This window comes from Oryzias latipes, chromosome 14 (genome assembly GCF_053564925.1).
Source record: "Oryzias latipes strain Hd-rR chromosome 14, Olatipes_Hd-rR_3.1".
NCBI classification, from domain to species: Eukaryota; Metazoa; Chordata; class Actinopteri; order Beloniformes; family Adrianichthyidae; genus Oryzias; species Oryzias latipes.
In genome coordinates, this window is record NC_136250.1 from 11,116,361 (window position 1) to 11,133,855 (window position 17,495).

General features: G+C 40.2%; 3 protein-coding genes across 6 annotated transcripts in view; 2 read left to right on the forward strand and 1 right to left on the reverse strand.

The window, feature by feature from the left end:
* The window catches only part of dclk1a (doublecortin-like kinase 1a), a 50,260-nt gene extending 44,172 nt beyond the window's left edge, over nucleotides 1-6,088 (forward strand). For 2 of the 3 annotated variants that reach the window (XM_011483309.4, XM_078930791.1), the window contains 8 exons: nucleotides 1,534-1,680; nucleotides 1,964-2,097; nucleotides 2,247-2,324; nucleotides 2,746-2,842; nucleotides 2,938-3,018; nucleotides 3,103-3,216; nucleotides 3,344-3,417; nucleotides 4,215-6,088. In XM_011483309.4, coding sequence (XP_011481611.1) covers nucleotides 1,534-1,680; nucleotides 1,964-2,097; nucleotides 2,247-2,324; nucleotides 2,746-2,842; nucleotides 2,938-3,018; nucleotides 3,103-3,216; nucleotides 3,344-3,417; nucleotides 4,215-4,272 — 783 coding nt within the window. In that variant the 3' untranslated portion in view covers nucleotides 4,273-6,088. The remainder of the gene's footprint in view (nucleotides 1-1,533; nucleotides 1,681-1,963; nucleotides 2,098-2,246; nucleotides 2,325-2,745; nucleotides 2,843-2,937; nucleotides 3,019-3,102; nucleotides 3,217-3,343; nucleotides 3,418-4,214) is intronic. The other variant, XM_020708784.3, reaches the window with a different exon arrangement.
* A 940-nt stretch (nucleotides 6,089-7,028) lies between these two features.
* rfxap (regulatory factor X-associated protein) lies at nucleotides 7,029-10,483 on the forward strand. The gene is made up of 3 exons (XM_004076200.4): nucleotides 7,029-7,736; nucleotides 8,772-8,882; nucleotides 9,713-10,483. Exons 1-3 carry the CDS (start codon nucleotides 7,305-7,307, stop codon nucleotides 9,815-9,817), a joined length of 648 nt encoding a protein of 215 aa, XP_004076248.1. The 5' UTR covers nucleotides 7,029-7,304; the 3' UTR covers nucleotides 9,818-10,483.
* A 3-nt stretch (nucleotides 10,484-10,486) lies between these two features.
* smad9 (SMAD family member 9) lies at nucleotides 10,487-16,635 on the reverse strand. Of its 2 annotated transcripts, XM_011483310.4 has the most exons (9): nucleotides 16,508-16,606; nucleotides 15,523-15,704; nucleotides 14,139-14,668; nucleotides 12,918-13,133; nucleotides 12,593-12,850; nucleotides 12,408-12,518; nucleotides 12,092-12,313; nucleotides 11,031-11,287; nucleotides 10,487-10,950 (listed from the first exon to the last, which is right to left on the reverse strand). In XM_011483310.4, exons 3-9 carry the CDS (start codon nucleotides 14,332-14,334, stop codon nucleotides 10,807-10,809), a joined length of 1,404 nt encoding a protein of 467 aa, XP_011481612.1. In that variant the 5' UTR covers nucleotides 14,335-14,668; nucleotides 15,523-15,704; nucleotides 16,508-16,606; the 3' UTR covers nucleotides 10,487-10,806. The 2 variants fall into 2 exon arrangements, with proteins under 2 accessions (XP_011481612.1, XP_004076249.1); XM_004076201.5 differs by lacking the exon at nucleotides 15,523-15,704 and having other exon boundaries at nucleotides 16,508-16,635.
* Between the last annotated feature and the right edge of the window lie 860 nt (nucleotides 16,636-17,495).

Below are 17,495 nucleotides of genomic sequence, written 5' to 3' on the forward strand. Positions count from 1 at the left end.
TTTGGAAGAAATTTGATTTCAAAATATAAAATGCTTCTGCTCAGTGTTTTGAGAAATCAACTCAAACGTTTCAAAACATTTTGTCTTCCTGATTATTTTTTTCCACATTTCTCTGCTAAGTTTAGTTGTTTTTAATTGAATTTTGTTTACAGAAAGTGTTACAAAATGTTTATGATTTTTGAAAATAAATATTGTTTCTTCAGAATGTGCTGTTAGCAGTCAAAAGATATATTTTTTCTGAACAATGAGACATTATTGCTGAAAAAACATCCAGCTCATAATACCACCGCCACCATGTTTCTCAGACCCACAACACAGTTCTTTTATAAATCTTTGTAGAGCTGCAATGATTGTTAATTCGTCTTACCACTACACAGTTTTATTTGGAAGAAAATCGTTAATTTTTTGTCCCAAATCCCCTTTAAAAATTATTCACAATATTGTTTTACCTTGAGATTTGACTAGGGGCGGAGCTATCAAAATGATTTCCCTCCCCACATGCCTCCCAATTTTGGAGTCAACAATAGCATCATCATTGACAAAGATAAAAAAAATAGAAATCCAAGCTTCTTGAAGCATAACTGAACAGAAGTGAATTTTTTAAAAATAAAATCTTGAGTCATACACGGTAAGTGAAAAAAGGTTCTTTTAAAAGGAACAACTGATTCGTTTCCTGTTTCCTGACCCATCACGTCATCGTTGTGTTGCCTTTTTGCGCCCGATGAGTCTCAATTGCTCTTTTTAAAGGTCATTAGAAATCCTCCTTGTGTGACACAAAACGTGTTCACAATCGTGTTGTGAGCATCATCGGGAATTAAATCTGATTAACTTCACCTCACAATGAAGCTGTCTTGCACCCGTCAAACATTTCCCTCAATAAATCTATAGTTTAATAGCATAAGGCATTACAACGACAACAACAACAAATCCTTAATTAACACTTACAGGGCTGTCAGTTTGAAGTCACACTTCATTTACCAGCAGTTTATTAATGTCCTTCCTTTCAAATGAGATGTTAAAAACTCACGCTTAGAATTAAATGCCTGCGTATCCACACAAGAGGTAGGAAAAAAAAAGAAGATAGTACAGCGGAGGCTCAATTGTGGAATTTGACAGTCCTTATAATTAAACAACAGTCACTGTCCAGGTCGAGCTGTGACAGTCCATCTGAGTCAGAGTTGGAAGGGAGAGACATCCAGGCCTATTTTAAGCCTCTGTTCCAGTTAGTCCATTCAGGGCTGGAGACATAAAGATGGGAGAGAAGAAGACGAGGGCAAAATTTGAAAGAAATAAAAATGATGAAGACAAGGGGGAGGAGATGTTTCAACCAAGGATGCAGATTATTCCTCCAGCTGCTAAAAAGACAAAAAATAATGCTGCTATATGAACTTCCTCACCAAAAGCTCATCAACAAAACTAAACTGAAACCTGAAGCTGTGAAAAACGGTCTGCTTTTGTTTTAGTCTGAGAACAGATGATGCATTATTTTTTTCCAGCATGACATCCGTCATATTCATTATGTTTTATACACAGGGGGGAGATCTGTTCGATGCCATCACCTCTGCCAACAGATACACAGAGAGGGATGCAAGCGGCATGCTCCACAATCTGGCCAATGCCATCAAATATCTCCACAGCCTGAATATTGTGCACAGAGACATCAAACCAGAGAACCTGCTGGTGAGTTCAATCACTATACATTCTTATATATCTTGCCGCAGTGCACCGCTCCCTGCTCTTGTTTCCTGTTGGCTTTCTGAATGAACGATGAAGTAATATTACTCACTCTGAACTCTCGCAGAGGGATGACTCATTCCTGCTGCCTTCACACTTCCTGCACACTTTGACTTCTCTCTTCTGATAAAACCCAGATTGTCCTATACTTCAACAACTGAGAAGAATTAGCCAAAAATAACCATTATGTTTTGATTTCGATGTGACACTGGAACCCTTTTGTCTTAAGGTGTATGAGCATGCCGACGGCAGCAAAAGCTTGAAACTGGGAGACTTTGGTTTGGCGACTGTGGTTGATGGACCCCTCTACACCGTCTGTGGGACCCCAACATATGTAGCACCTGAAATTATTTCAGAAACTGGGTAAGATGATGCAGACAAATCACTGCTGAAGGTGTCGCACTTTAATAGAAGATTCTTGATTGCAGACAAATCATTGGTAGCCTATCTTGTCAGCAAGTGACTCATCTTTCAACACCTGTATCCTGAACTAATTTACTTTAACTACACAGGTATGGCCTTAAAGTGGACATCTGGGCAGCTGGAGTCATCACATACATCTTACTATGTGGTTTCCCACCATTTCGAGGGTAAGCTTAAAACAAAATCTACTGGGCTAACAGAATTATTTGCCTAAAAAAATCAATTGTGTTATTTTTAAAGTAACAAATTGCTGAATTTATATTCATATTTGTCACATTTCAACAGAAATTTGTTTTCTATTGCCACAGCATTTCATCTACAAATATTTAAATGCCTCCAGCCTATTAGTCTGGAAGGGTCACAGGAAACACTCGGCCCTAAAAAGATTATTTTGTTTTTTTTAGCTGTTACAGTAGTTTGCTAATTATAGTTTCTGCTCCAGGATCTGAAGATTCTGCTCACTTAAAGTTAGAATTTATAGTTTACACTTGAGCCCCCCTGCTGGTTGGTAATAGAATAGCCCTTTGCCTCTGCTTGATATGCTTGTGCTGTTTTCTCATATCCTCTTTCATGTGGAAATGTTTGCAGGTGCAGCGATGATCAAGAAGCACTTTTTGATCAGATTCTGATGGGCCAACTAGAATTTCCTTTTCCGTACTGGGATAACGTTTCAGAGACCGCCAAGGTGCAGATCTTCTGCATGCAGTTTCCTGTTTTGTGGACAAACTTTCAATCACCTAACAGAGAGAGTAAATTGGTGCCGTGGTTTGCAATTTGCAGGAGCTGATCCGATCCATGCTGGAGGTGGAGGTGGATCAGAGATACACTGCCCTTCAGGTGCTGGAGCACCCTTGGGTCACTGTAGGTGTTTCGCTGGCAGAGCAGCTTCTTCCTGCTACTGCTTTATTTCCCATGAAACATTTTCTTCTGTTTTGCTCGACACAGAATGAAGGTCTATGCGAGAACGAGCACCAGCTGTCAGTAGCAGGGAAGATTAAGAAGCACTTCAACACTAATCCGAAGGTCAACGACACCACTGCAGACGTGTCAGTCATTTCTGTAAGTTATCATGAAAAAAGACACTTCTCGTAAAGCCGGCTCAGAAGATGGAGTCATTACAGAAAAGAAAAGTGGTTTACGCTAGAATCCAGATGGATTGATTGTGCTGGTTTCTCTTTTTGTTCAGTTGGATGACAGCTTTTCTATGCAGAGATCTGGGTCGTTGGATTTCTACCAGCACCCGGCCATGTATTGGATAAGGTACGGCAGGTTTCCATGGAGACAGGATTGCATCAATGCCTGAAGTCACAAAAGTGCCCTTTACCTTTCCAATCCCCTCTCCTAAGTGCTGCTTTGTTGACTGTTTGTGTCTGAACAATGCAATTTTATATGTACAGCTTTTTTGTTTTTAACTCCTACAACTCACCCTCGCTTTATGCACAGATCGCTCACCTGTCATTTCCTGCATTTTGCTGTCTGGTCGCTAAATTGTTGTATCACTTGAAATCCTGCAAAACTGCATCTTCATGCACGCAATAAGCAAAAAGATTTTGGGGACGAAATCAGATATTTGCATGATCTGTATTTTGAAGTGCTATTCTTTCAGAAAAAATGTTCGCCTAACTTGCTTGTTTGTTTCAATTCATAGTTTTATTTTTTTATTTTTATCTTGTTCTTGCTTCTTGTGATGCATCCCGGTTGGCTGCTTCCTGTGACCGGTCTTGCTGTTCACCTTGCCCTGCCCCACTTCTGATGTGCACGTTGTTCCTTCATTTGGAGGACTCTAGTCAGCAGTGGCACGAGTGAAAGGAGGAATAAGAATAAACAATAAAGAACTTGATGCATGAATTAGTTCACACACTTATTCCTACATTTGCTGACAATTGTGTCCTATAAAGCACATTTGAGAGTTTTGATAACCGAAAATCTGTTTTAAATGGCAAAAAAAAAATTGAAGAAATATTTTTAATTCCTCTTTTGACAGTCCACTGGTTTTCAGTCTCCTTTTTTTAATTTATTTGACCTCTAATCAGACTGTTTTCCTTTGTTTCCGCCAGGCCACCCCTTTTGATAAGGAGAGGCCGGTTCTCAGACGAGGACGCCACCAGGATGTAAAACGGCGACCTCCGCAAACGATTCAGACTGTGAATACAGAAAAGACAACAAAAGCTCAACGTGCGGAGCCTCCCAACTGTCTCTCTGGCCTTCCAGCCCCCCTCCTCTCACTGACCCCTGACCCCTGCTCCAATCCCTCTCCAGACCACAGCTCCCAATCGGACTCAGATGACATCTCCATCAGCTCAGTCAGCACCATCTACTCCCCCAACTCACCTTTTTAAGGAGGATGTGGCGGGGAGAAGGAGAAGAAAGATTCATCATCCAGGAGCTGTCTTTGCCTCCAATGTTGGAGAAGAACACATAAAAACTGTGGCAGAGAAAAAAAAAAAAGAAATCTGTGAATTTAAATAGCAAATACCGCCTAAAACTATTTCCCTAAACCCCGACGGGAGATTGATGAAATGGAGAAAATATCTAAAATAAACAATACGAAGAGGGTAATAAGTGTGAAGTGAGGTGGACGACTTTATTTTTTTCAAATATTCTCTCATCTGAGCACATGTTGCACAGCTCAAGGAGCAAGAAAGGTCAACAACACTGTTGACCTTTAAGTGATGATTCGGGCTAAACATGGAAACGTCGTCCAGACTGAATGGCTCTTCGAGGCAATACGAGAATATGGACCAATGTTCATGTTTTATTGAACCTTATTTATTCATACTTTCTTCACTGCATTTTTTTAAATATGAATCTCCCTTTTTAATAGAAAATGTGTTGTTGTGTTGAGCGTATGATGGAAAGTAAAAACAAAGAAGTGTCTAGAAATAGAACAAAGGTTGTGGTAGACTTTATGAATGAAGTATTATTGCAAAATCAGAGCTAAAGGAAGAGGAATAGAACGATTTTGACTCTTGTTCACATTTTGCTGACGTTGCCTTTCTGGAACACTGAATGGCAGGATTACAGCTTTCAGTTTACAGACTGCTATTCAGACAATAATGGTGCATTTTATTTCCACTTAAAGCTTTGTTATCTGTAACTCTGACGGCTTGTTACACGAAACCCCAGCAGCATCTGGGTGCTTGTAGCAGACTTGACATGTTTTCCTCAACGCACATGTTCTCACAACCACTCTGCTCAAGACTCACTTTTCCTCATTTTTACCAAATCTACAGGTGTAAATCATAGACATGTTCCAGTGTAGAAAGGTTACGACGACTGTCAAGGAATATGGGGGACATTTTTATACAAACAAACAAGATGAAGAGGGTTTGAATGTCTGAAAACCAGCAGCACTTGTTCGTAAGAGTTGAAAGGTAGTGGGAGGGTTTATTTCTGCTCTGTACAACCTCATTCATAGCTTCATTCTTCAGATGAAAGCATGACAGACATACAGTAGCCTATTCTTATGAGACAAAGAGTTTAGTGATGAAGAATTCTTAATATGTTATGTAAATAACAGTTTTATTTTTTTGATAGTTCTTAAAACAGTATATTTCTTTACTAGTTGTTTGTCTGTGACAGCTGTAAAATAGTGTGGAAACAATGAGAGAACAATGGAATTTCTGCCAGTTAACAGGATGTTTAACTAGAAAGATGAAGAGCAGATATAGTTTTTTTTTTCTTTTTCTTGTTTGGGATCTAGCAGAAGTCGTCTCACTTTCCTCTGCTTCAGGTCACATGATGACAGGCTGCAGATCAGATGGAATTTGTTGTGCTGTTGAAGTCCAGACTCTCTAGCACAAGTGGTTTACCAAAGTGCTCTCACAGCTGCACCACCACATCACAGTTTGTTCCAAATGCCAATACCTGTACCTCTGTTTAAATGCCCTGTCAATAACAATAGAAATAATAAATACATGGTGAAAAACAACATTTTCTGCTCTTTTTAAAAAAAAAAATACCTTTGCTTTCTATAGGTTATGTTTTGGTAGAATTAAAGTCCCACTCCATTCATCTTTTGATCTTTTTTAAAAGCGTTCCCAGTGGTCTTTAAATTATGATTATGCTATTTTTAGACAAAATTTGTTGTTTTCTAAGACATAATTTCTGCAGAGCAGCAGTAGTTTATTAGAAATTCGCCTATAAGTTGAGTGTGGTTCTGTTAGTGCAGAGTAAGCCCGCCCCCCTTCATTACCCATTGGTAATACAGACCCTTACAACCCCAACTGAACCTTACTGGTGCAACAAAAATAACGAGCAATATTGCAGTTATCCAGATGAACCAGATGTCACCTCAGACGAGGAAAACAAAGACGTACATGTGTCAATTTGTCTGCAAGTGGATCAGAGGTATGGATTTGACCCCTGATCGGAAGATCACAGGTTCAGAGCCTGGCCAGCCTGTTGAAGTGTCCTTAGTTAGGACACTTCAGCAGAATCAGTGTGTGAATGTGTGTGTACAGGGGTGAAGGGACTGTGACTGCAAAAAGCCTTGGGCCAGAAGGTAGTAAAGTGCTATACAAGTAAACATAGTTTACCATTTAGTTGTCTACAAGCAGACGGATCCGAATACAGCACAGAAGGGAGTTTGTGGCTTGTCATAGAAGCTTCTGTGTCACACCTAGTTTTTTCCAATGGAATTTTTGCGTCTGGACATAATGATAAGACTAAAGAAATACTCAGACACGAAATTTTCGACAGTAATTTTGATCTAAGAATTAACATCAAAATCTTAATTTTGTGTACACATGTCCTCCGTCATGAGAAAATGCCACAAGAACATGTTAAAAACACCATTTTCATCGGAGTTATTTTTTTTATTGTGTGTAAATAATATTTTGACCCCTAGGTGTCACTATACCCACAGTATTGTTCAACTGGTGCGTAGAAGAAGACAGGCGCCGCTGCGATCCCTTAACAAACATATTTGTAACTGTGACCGATTAGAATTTATGAATTTCAGTGGTTGGGTCACAATGTAGAAAAAATAGAAAAATACATATTTTTCTATAAATAAGTGAAATGTTTGATACAAAACGTTGTCTTGTGGGGTTTAAGTAGAGAGTTGCTTAGCTCGTTAAGGTTACGCTAAGGAGCAGTTAGCTTGCTAGCTGACTGGAGCGCCGCTGCAGTTTTGCTCTCCAGTCATGAGCGAAGAAGACAACACGCTTCCAGCCGCGAGTAAAGATAAAGACTCGACTCTGCTGCTTACTAAGGACGGGCAGAGGTACTATGTGAGCAAAAGCGGAGCTGTCGACAGCAGGAACGTGATAACACTGCACGAGCCGGACAACAATGCCTCGTCGTGCGACGCGGACGATCCGGACGAAGAGAGCGACGTTCTGGACACGTCGGACCCCAGAGACAGCGCAGCCAGCCCGGAGGAGCTGAACGACGAGGAGACCTCGGAGGGGGACAACGCCCCCAAGCAGTGCATTTATGAGGGATGCAAAGAGACCACGACGCAGGTGGCAAAGCAGAGGAAACCGTGGATGTGCAAAAAACACCGCAACAAGATGTACAAAGACAAGTACAAGAAAAAGAAGAGTGATCAGGCCATGTCCAGCGGGAAACTAGATGTAAGACGAACCAATTTATGTATAAAGTATTTTGACAACTCGATTTGATCAATGTGCAGCAATTCTTTCATACACACTACAACTAAAGTTATTTACATTACATACAAATGCTATATAGAAAGAACTCTTATTGCTCCCACGATGGAGAAATTGCTCTGTTACCACCATAGCTCAAAAAACAAACTGATAACAAGAAACAGATGACACAATGATGTGTCTGTTGACTATGAGGCTATTTGGAGTCTAATAAGGCCTTGTAGTCATAGTCTGTCCATGATGGATTCCAGTTTCTGTTACACCCTCCTCTGACCCCCCCACAGTCACAGACTCTCAGGGACATCCCAGAAAGGAGCCGGATCAGTTTGTTTATTTTCTTTTCCTGTTCCTGCCAGTACCCTCCCCTCCCACCCCACCCCACTCAAGAAGGTCACTCTTTAGAAGAGGACAGATGCAACAATGAACCCCCAAACAAAAAACAAAAAATTCTTTCAGAGTCCTGCAAACTCTGGTGGTCCACGGTCTTCTCTACCATCTCCGCTCGCTTTCTGTTGTTGCCAAGCGACGTGACGTGTAAACAATGCACACTCCGACTGCTTCAGACTCAGAAAGTGGTGGAAAATAGTCCAAAAAGGAGTAGCAAGCACGCCACCGCACTAATTTCAATGAAAAAAAAAAGATGCCTGTCAAAAACAGGTTAATAATAGGAAATAACAAAACATAAAAACAAGTAAACAAACAATAAAACTATACTAACTGGCAGCCTGTCATGGTGATGGTTGGTAAAAAAGAAAACAAATACTATAGTACTTTTCATAGTTATTGTGGACCTCCAGGTACAATGATGAAATCTGATTTGAAGGCATTTTAACATCTGTTTGGTGTTTATCATTGTCAATTCACAAAGGCAATTGTGTTGTCCTGCAGTCTTTCACAATCAACCCAATGTTATTAATATGTTTTTTAAAAAAGTCATATAAGTAACATCCGCCTACAGTGTTCTCAGACCTCACTGGGCCTCTTTTGGTTTGTGACCAGGAGAACTCTGAAGAGCGGCCCGTGTCGGTGAACAAACAACGCTTGAGTGCCATGGGGGACCGACCAGCCAGACCTTCACTGATAGAGCAGGTCTTGAATCAGAAAAGACTGGTGAGTCTGAGCAGCATCAGAGACGGATGGAGTTGGTGCATCATTACAGGTTAAGCAGTAAAACACAAACGCGTTACTAAATAATAGATCTAGTGTCTAAAAGCTCAGTTCATTTCCTGTGTTCAAGTAAAAAGCCTCAGTCTAGTGTTTGATTCTAGATTTTGTGAGTGTGCAGCTACCATTTGATTTCCAAAAATTCAACTCAACTTTAAAACATTTGAAAATACAAATAGTGACACTTTTTATTTCCTTTTGTCTAAATTACAGTAATATTTATGATAAATTTGTGGTTTTTAAGTTTGGAAAAATGTTGTAATTTTGTTTAGTTTATTTTTCTTTTAAATCAGTTTTTTTATCATAATTTCTGATGGAGTTTTTGATCTTTTTTCTGGTAAAAAGTGCTGCATGGATCAACTTTTAAATTAAGATAATTCTAGTAGATAAACGTGCTATGAATCCAGCATTTCTTGGGCTGTTTAAATCTGAAAACTAATTTTAAAATTGACATTTTTAATTGTGACCCAGATCTTTTTTTCAGTTCTGACACATTTTGGGTAAAGTTTAAATTCAGAGTTTCTTGTGTTCTTAAAAGGAATAAAAGGTTTTATTATTTTATTTAAATACACCTCACTATTATGTCAGTAAAAATATTAGAACTCTATGTTGACAATATTATTTATGGCGGTGATGGACTGAAACTTATTTATACTTCACTTTTGTGTATTATCTTAAGTTGTTTGATCTCAATCTGAAACTTACTGCATTGCATTTATTCCAGACTTGTTTACATTTAGCGTTTGAAATCGAGTTGAAATGTCTGTGTCCTTCAGTCTCTGCTCAGAAGTCCAGAGGTGATCAGCTTCCTGCAGCAGCAGCAGCAGCTCCTGGTCTCACAGAGCCGCAGCCAAGCACAGCAGCAGTTCCAGGGCTGTTGACCACAACTGATCAATATGCAACAGTATTTGTCAAATCCTCAGACGATGAGAGGAAGGACACTCCTTCCATTGAAGCATGACTTTGTCTAGATTGGGATTAAAAAAAAACTGCAGGGACAAATGGACAAATTTGGAGCATGTTGAGACATGTCAAATAAATTAATATATTAAATTATAATAAAGTATATTGATGCCTGATGGGGCATACATAAAGAACTCGCTCAGAAGAAGTGTGGACATCTTTAAGTAGCAGAGTCTTCAGCTTTTAATGAAGTTCATTTTTTATGTGCAGCCAGTTTTTCTTTGCTAAAACTGTTCATCGATCCATTTAAATCCTTTAAAAGCCAGTAGCAATGAAGGCTGTGGATCACAATGGTTTAAATATGTGGAAATACCTTCTATGTTATTGTTTTTTATATTAATATTCAGTATTTTAAACCTCCCTAGATGTTAATGTGACAATCAGTTGTCTTTCAAAGTTCATGTTTTTATTTAACTTTCGGTTCAAATCTAACTGTAGCACAAAAAGGCAACAAATGACGTTAATGTGCCATCTGTTAGTAAAGTGTGGTAAGATGGGAGAAGTTTCTCTCCAGTCAGGGTCTGTTTGTAGTTTGTACCCCCTACTGAATATTGATGATTAAACATAAAAAAACATGGAAATAATCCTCAGAATTTGTGTTTTTTTTATTGTATGGGAGACAGCCAAAGCTTTAGAAATCACGGGAAGAAACAAAAACTTAATGGAAAAAGTAACAAGCAACAGCAAACGTTGGCCAAGACAGCAAATATCACTACAGCAATGTACAGCATTGAAGTACCAATAAATACATCCCATTTTATTCTGAACTCAAGTATTTCCTGAGTCCCAGTTAACAAATGTTCCTTCCTTTTCAGCCCAATTACACCTGTCTGTTTCACTTTTGTCCCTTGACACGGCGAGCAAACCGTGGCCGTCGACCCGTGTGACAGCAACTAGAACACACTTGTTATGAGACTGAGGAGATGGGGTTGTGAGGAGAACCCATCTGGGTGAGAACCTTATCCAGCCATTGCAACGGCCCATGCAGGTGCACTTCAATCCAGCAGGGGGTGCTGGTCACATCCTGACGGTGGTATTCAGCCCCCCATCCCTAAGGAGCGGACACAAGAGCCAGCAATCAGCCAGAGAATGACGGGCACAGCCGGCCTGACGTTTGTTAGGATGTGGTACCTTGACGAAGCTCATGCGGATGGTGCACATCTTGGTGAGTTCGTACACCACCTCGAAGCCGTGGTTGACCGACTGGGCGAGGAGCTGGGCGAACAGCTGGTTGTTGAAGATCTTGAGGCTGCATCCGCTGGGGATCTTGCACACTGTGGTGGGGTGGAAGCCATGCTGGAAATTGCAGTTGCGGCTTTGGACAAAGATGCTGCTGTCGCTCAGACACTCTGCGTACACCTCCCCGCCCACGTAGTACAGGTGTAACCCTGGGAGGGAAAAAGGAAGACAATTATTTAAAAAAAATAAAAGTTTAGCAAGTGCACTGAATGTCAAATATAAATGTAAATGAACTACATTCGAAACAGAGACTCCTTTAAATTGTTGATCTAATAATCTGATTTTAATACTAGTCTGTACACATTTAAGAAGAAAGAAGAAAAGGACTTTAAAAAACTAAAAATCAATTTGTGACAACTGAGTTTTAAAAAGAAAAAGGAAATCCTTAAAAGTTAGGTACCAAGAGGGCCATGTTCTATTCAGAACCCTACATATAGCGTTAATCCTCTTTTCTTCAACGTTTCTGTTTTTTTATATGTAATCCAGTCATAGTTTATAGGGGAAATTAAACAAGAGTAAAAGCATTTTTTGAGTCTCTTTTCAATCATTTTTAATTAATGTTTTATATTAGGAAGCTTGGATGAAGAAAACCAAAGGACTGGTGGCTAGCCAACTGTAAAATGATTGAGTTTGTTCTAGTAGATGCTTAAAATAAAAGCTGCAGCCGAAACGAGAAGCAGGTAGAAGGTGTGGCTGCATTTTGGTCCCAAGGTGGACAAATTAATTAATTAAATTCGTCAGTAAATTTGTAAAACTCATCCAATTCAAATAAAATTGCTCCGTAAAACTTGCATTTTTAAAGATTTAATCAGCTTTATTATTTGACTTAAATGAAATATTCATTTAGTTTGAATTTGCTGCTTTGTTTATTGACCTTTTATGACCTTTCTTATAGCTGGATCAGTGTGAATAAATGTGAAATTAACGAACTGCTCCTTAACCGCCCGCTCTACCTTTGCCTATGTGCCTGCGCGTGTGCTCGATGGTGGAGTTGCGGTTGACGTTGGAAAGGAGGCCCAGGCAGAAGCGGTTCTTGTTGTTGCAGGGGTCAGTGAAGCCGTCCACCAAGATGCTGTGGGAGGAAGCGTGGAAAGTCTCCCCCACCCTGTTGTTGAGCTCATAGTAAGCTACAGAACACCAGTACTTGGGCTCTTCGTAACAAACAGGCCTCAAATCTGAAGGGAGGGTTGACATGAAGGTGGATCAAATACACAGATCACGGGGAACGTGTTGTGTTTACTGGTAAGGATACATGAGCAGGTCGGCTACCTCTGTGTGGAGCTGAGAAGGTGAGTTTAGCGGTTTCTGTGGAGTTGCTGGGCTTCACGTCCTCTGGAGGGGTTGTCTCCATGCTGCTGTAGGGAGGCGGGGGAGTCTCCGCTGGAAAAATGGGGAACAAATATGTGCATCAGGAATGCCTGACGGTCCTGCAGGGTCTGTGGAGAAACTTTTACCTGTGATGTGATAGGGGCTACTGGGTTCTGCAGAACTGTTGGGGGAGCTGGGGAATATTTGAGAGGTGGGGGACTGTGCGAGGGACGAAGATGGAGAAGAGGAGAAGGAGGAGCCGGGCAGTGGGGGGAAGGCGTCCGGGTAGGTGGCATTCTGGGGCATCAGGGGCTCATTGTGGAGGGAGGCATTCCTAAACTTTGCCAGCAAGCTGTGCTGGGGGTTAAACTCGCTGTGACGGGGAACTAGAACCGGAGGCAGCACTGAGGAGGAAAGTTAGTATAACTACCCAACAAAGTCACAGACGTTCACAGCTTTCTAGGTGTGTACCTGGAGTCTCCACGCGCCGGTAGTGATATGGATTGACACAGATATCCTTCTGCTTAGAACCAAAGGGGAACTCGCAGCACTCCAGAGGCTTCAGCTCATGATGGGACTGCAGGTCAGGCCAGCGCCACACCCGGCAGTAGATGACGTGGGGCAGGCCCTTTCTGTGGGACACCTGCAGTCTGCCATCCAGCGACCGAGGGATGGTCACGCACTTACCTGCAGGACAAAATTCAGTAGCTATTAAAATGCTGATACCCACAAAAAATGGACTCATATAATATAACCTTTGACCTTTTGTTATTTTTAGGAAGCTGCCATGTTTAACTGTGCTTAAAAAAATCAACAAGAGATAGTTTGGTTTTCCCTCATCCAATTCTACTGTCAAATAAAATCAATCACATAAAAAATAAGTTTTTCTATGTAAAATTTCAAAAAGGAAAGTTTTTCAAAAGTAACAAAGTAATGATACCATTAAATCTAGTAGTATGAATAAAAGGCTTTGGCTATAGGCAATAAGAGGAATTGATTGTCACTCATCATTGTTACATCATCATTACTGAAGCATCTTTGTGTTTCTGTTACAGGAGGTGAAGCTTCTGTTTAAAATTAAGTTTCACAGACCAGATGAACCTGAGCAGACATGAGAAGAGAAATGAGCACGAGTACATTTTGGTCCAAAATCCGATTAAGAAAATATGGTCTGTTTTTGTGGAACAGAGCAGCAAACCTTTAATGGACGTGTTACCAGCTCAACACAACCTTTTGTAGGTAGAAGTCCGTTTAAAAATAGACTATAAACCAATTTGACAACTAAAGCTGTAAGGCAACTTCTTCATTCTTTTATGCTTGGCTAAAATGTTGGACCCCTGATAATAAGCATCTGCTTTGGGGGTGTCCATTTTTCCATATTTATATTGATTTGTTGTTTATGACAAGTTTTTTGGAAAAATAAAAATAAACTAACTAAACCAACAAAAACATTGAAGATTCCCCCCCCCCTCTAAAATGTAAAAAAGATATTTACTGCGCTAAAACACAATTGCACTTTCTTGATTACTGCTGGTTTTGACATAACTAACCAGTAAAATATATATGATTTTTTTTAGATAAAAATGCTAGGGAATAGAGAATAATTCATCCTGATCCAAATCCTTTTTTTGGTGTGTTTTTGTAATGTCTCCAGCACATTGACTGTCATCGCTGCAGGTCTGTGACACTCACTGGGCTGCCCGGGACAGCTCAGGGCTCTCTCCAGCTCCTCCATCGCTCCTTTCTTCTTCTTGAGTTTCTTAACAAGAGAATCGACAGCCTTTTCGGCCCACTTCTCCTCCTCGTCGCCTTGCTTCCAGCCAAGCAGCCGTTTCACTGCCGGGCTGGTGAAGGAGAACAGGGACGTAAAGGACGTGGAGGAGTTCATTTTGAGGGCGAAGCACAGTCGGGGAGATGAACTGATAGGTCAAGTTGGATTAGAGTTCCCTCGAGGACAGGAATTTATCGACCACAACGTAAAAAACAACAACAAAAAATGGAGGCAAGATTAAAAGAGCTGACGTGCTGAGTCAGGGCAGATGTTTTTGTTTGTATTCCTCTGCTTTTTTTCCAAGCAGCTTTCAGTGAAGACGCTGGACTCCAGCCAGCTCCCAATCCTGTCTCTGTGCCGGCACAAAAGGGATCTGGCGGCTCTGGATTGAGCCTCCTGCTGGGAAGGTTATTCCTCACAGAGCCAGAAGCCCAGGTCAAGTTTCAATCATCTGAGGAGAGACAGGAGAGACTGCATCAACGTACTGGAGTGAGGAGGTGTAGGACGGTCAGGTACCACAGAGAAGATGAGTGCAGCAGGAGCTTCAAGTCCAACTCCGGTAACCTTTTTATCTATTTTCAAAGCGTACCCAATTTTAATTATGTCATTTTTAGCCAAAAAAAAAACTGTGTTGTTTGACATAGTTTCTGCAGAGCGGCAGTTCATTAGAAATTCACCTCTGAGTTGTGGGTGGGACCGTTGGAATGAAGTCACCCCGCCCCTACTTCCCATCATCCATCTGTTCACATGCTCTCCCGCCATCTTACAGCGACTCACAACCCTAAGCTAACATCACTGGTGCAACAAAAATAATGAACAATACTGGAGTCATTCAGTTCTGATCCGGATCCCAGCTCAGACGAGGAAAACGAAGACGTGAATTAATCTAGTCGTCTACAAGAGGATGCATATTTTCCACCAAACAAATACACTCTTTTCCCAACTGCATTTCTTTGTTTATTCCTGATACATAATGATTTGAAAAAAGAAATACTCAGAAATTCAATTTTAAGCTTATTTTTCTTCATATATGTCCTCCATCATCAGGAAAATGCTACAAGAACATGTTCAAAACACCAAGTGTGTGGTGGGTCTTTAACCTGTTGTAAGTGGCTTTATAAAAAATGTGCAAAAACATGGATTTCCATAATCATGAGGCTTTCTCGGTGTGGTAACACTTCAAACTGCTCTTCCACAAACTACACAATGGCAAAGGTCTGTATGGAGTAAAAAAAAAAAACACTCCAGAGAATAATTCCAGAAAAAAAGCAGACCAACGTGGCCAAAACTCATTTCTAGATTCACCGCTGATGGGGGAACGTCCTTTCTGGCCTCTGTTTCTGTGATCATGCCACTGACGCCCAGGAGCCATTCTGTCTGGCCAGAACACATCACAGGACAGGAGGGGGAGAGGGAAACCGGGAGGGAGACTTCTGCTTGTGTCTTTGCATTTCAGCCGTCCTGGAAATGACACAAATGGAGGGGTGCTGGAGCAGCAGACCCCCAATGAATCTCTGTATCTTCAGTGGTTAAACAATATCTGGTTTTGAGCATTTGCACATGATTTTTAGATGCAAATTTTGACTGCATGTCTGAGCACGTTTTTCATTGAAGCGCTGCAGAAATGTCTCAGGTGAGTCTAAAATGATGACAGGTAACATGACTTCATGAAAGCACCGGCACAATGCGGCCACCACTGGCCTGTCCACTGCAGACAGACAGCTGAAGTTTTTACAATGACAGCAAAAGCGCCCCAGCTCAGTGCAGGATCAGTCCATCGCTGCTGCTGCTTTATGGAACCCTGGCGTCAGCGAGTCTGCAGCCTCAGATAGACTAATTACCTAATGCTTTATCGCTAGTGCACCCCTTCCCAAAAAAGTAAACACCAGGCTTCCTTTTACTATCACTCCATGCGGTTATTTCCCCCCGCAGTCAAATCCAGATTCTGCTAAAAAATAAATAAATAAATAAAGTAAACACACATTTGGTTTAAAAATGTGCGATCACCATCAATTGTTGATTTTACTAACTTTTTTCCCCCTGACTTTTAAAAATTGCAGTTTTTTTAAAGCCAACTTCTGTTCATTGCTATACTAAGGTAATTTTTTTAATTGCAATATTTCGTTTCAATTTCCCCCACTTACTTATAAGCACTACCTGATAGGAACATCTTGCGCAAATTCCCAAAATAAAATCAAAGTTCAGATGACAAAAAGTTCAAAATACTACTTTATAACAAGATACATAAACTATTTCCCTCTGCAAATAGGAAGACGGTTTGTTTCCTCACCTCTGTTGTGATAACAAGTGCACAGAAGAAGGTCGTGAGTGTGGCAGCTTCCCCGTCAAGTCAGAGTTGTGGAAGTGCGCGTCTGCCTCGAGTGTGTTGTGTCTGTCTGTCCACGCGGGAGTGTAAAGACAGCGTCAACGGGAAATTGTTTGAAATCCTTCCTTTCAGAATAAAAGCATGTGGCTTTCGTTCTTGAGCCAACGTAGATACGTTTTTAATGATGAGAAAAGATTGCTTTTTTGTGTGATAATTCTCACTACACCTTAGACAACTATACAACAATAGACAACTACGTAAAAATGTTTAAAAACTAGTTTTACCAACTTTTAAAATGTGCACTACAGTCAGCTTATTTACTAACCATAAAAACCCTAATTGTTAAAATTATTTTTGCCTTATCTATAAGAATGAATTCAACAAAATCAATTTAAAAAACCGTCTTACTAGACGTACTCTTTGTTCATTTAATTTATGGCCCACATGACTTCAGACGTCTTTTTTTTCATGAGAATATATATTTTCTTTTTTGTTTTTAATTTTAATATTTGCTGTTTTGTTCAAATTGTATTAAAATATGATACATGTTATTATTATAAAATAGTATTTATTGTATTCCTGTGATATTTACTGTCATTATCTGTTGTTTTTATTACTGTTGTTGTTTGAGCTATTATAATTACACTAACAAACAAAAAATGTAACTATGAAATATAATCTAGTTAAACAGCTGTCCTGACAGTGGTGCCAAGATTTGTTTTGTCTTGATTGATTGATTGATTGATTGATTGATTGATTGATTGATTGATTGATTGATTGAATGAATGAATATTAAAACAGTTACACAGAATGGAGTGGAAGTTTATTAATTTAAAAAAAATCTTAAACTGTGACTCAAGTTTCAGTGTTAAAGAACACGTATGTCACAAAATGCTCAAATCGATTCTCGCAAAAATTATTAATTCATTCATTTTCTTCCGTTTGTCCCTTT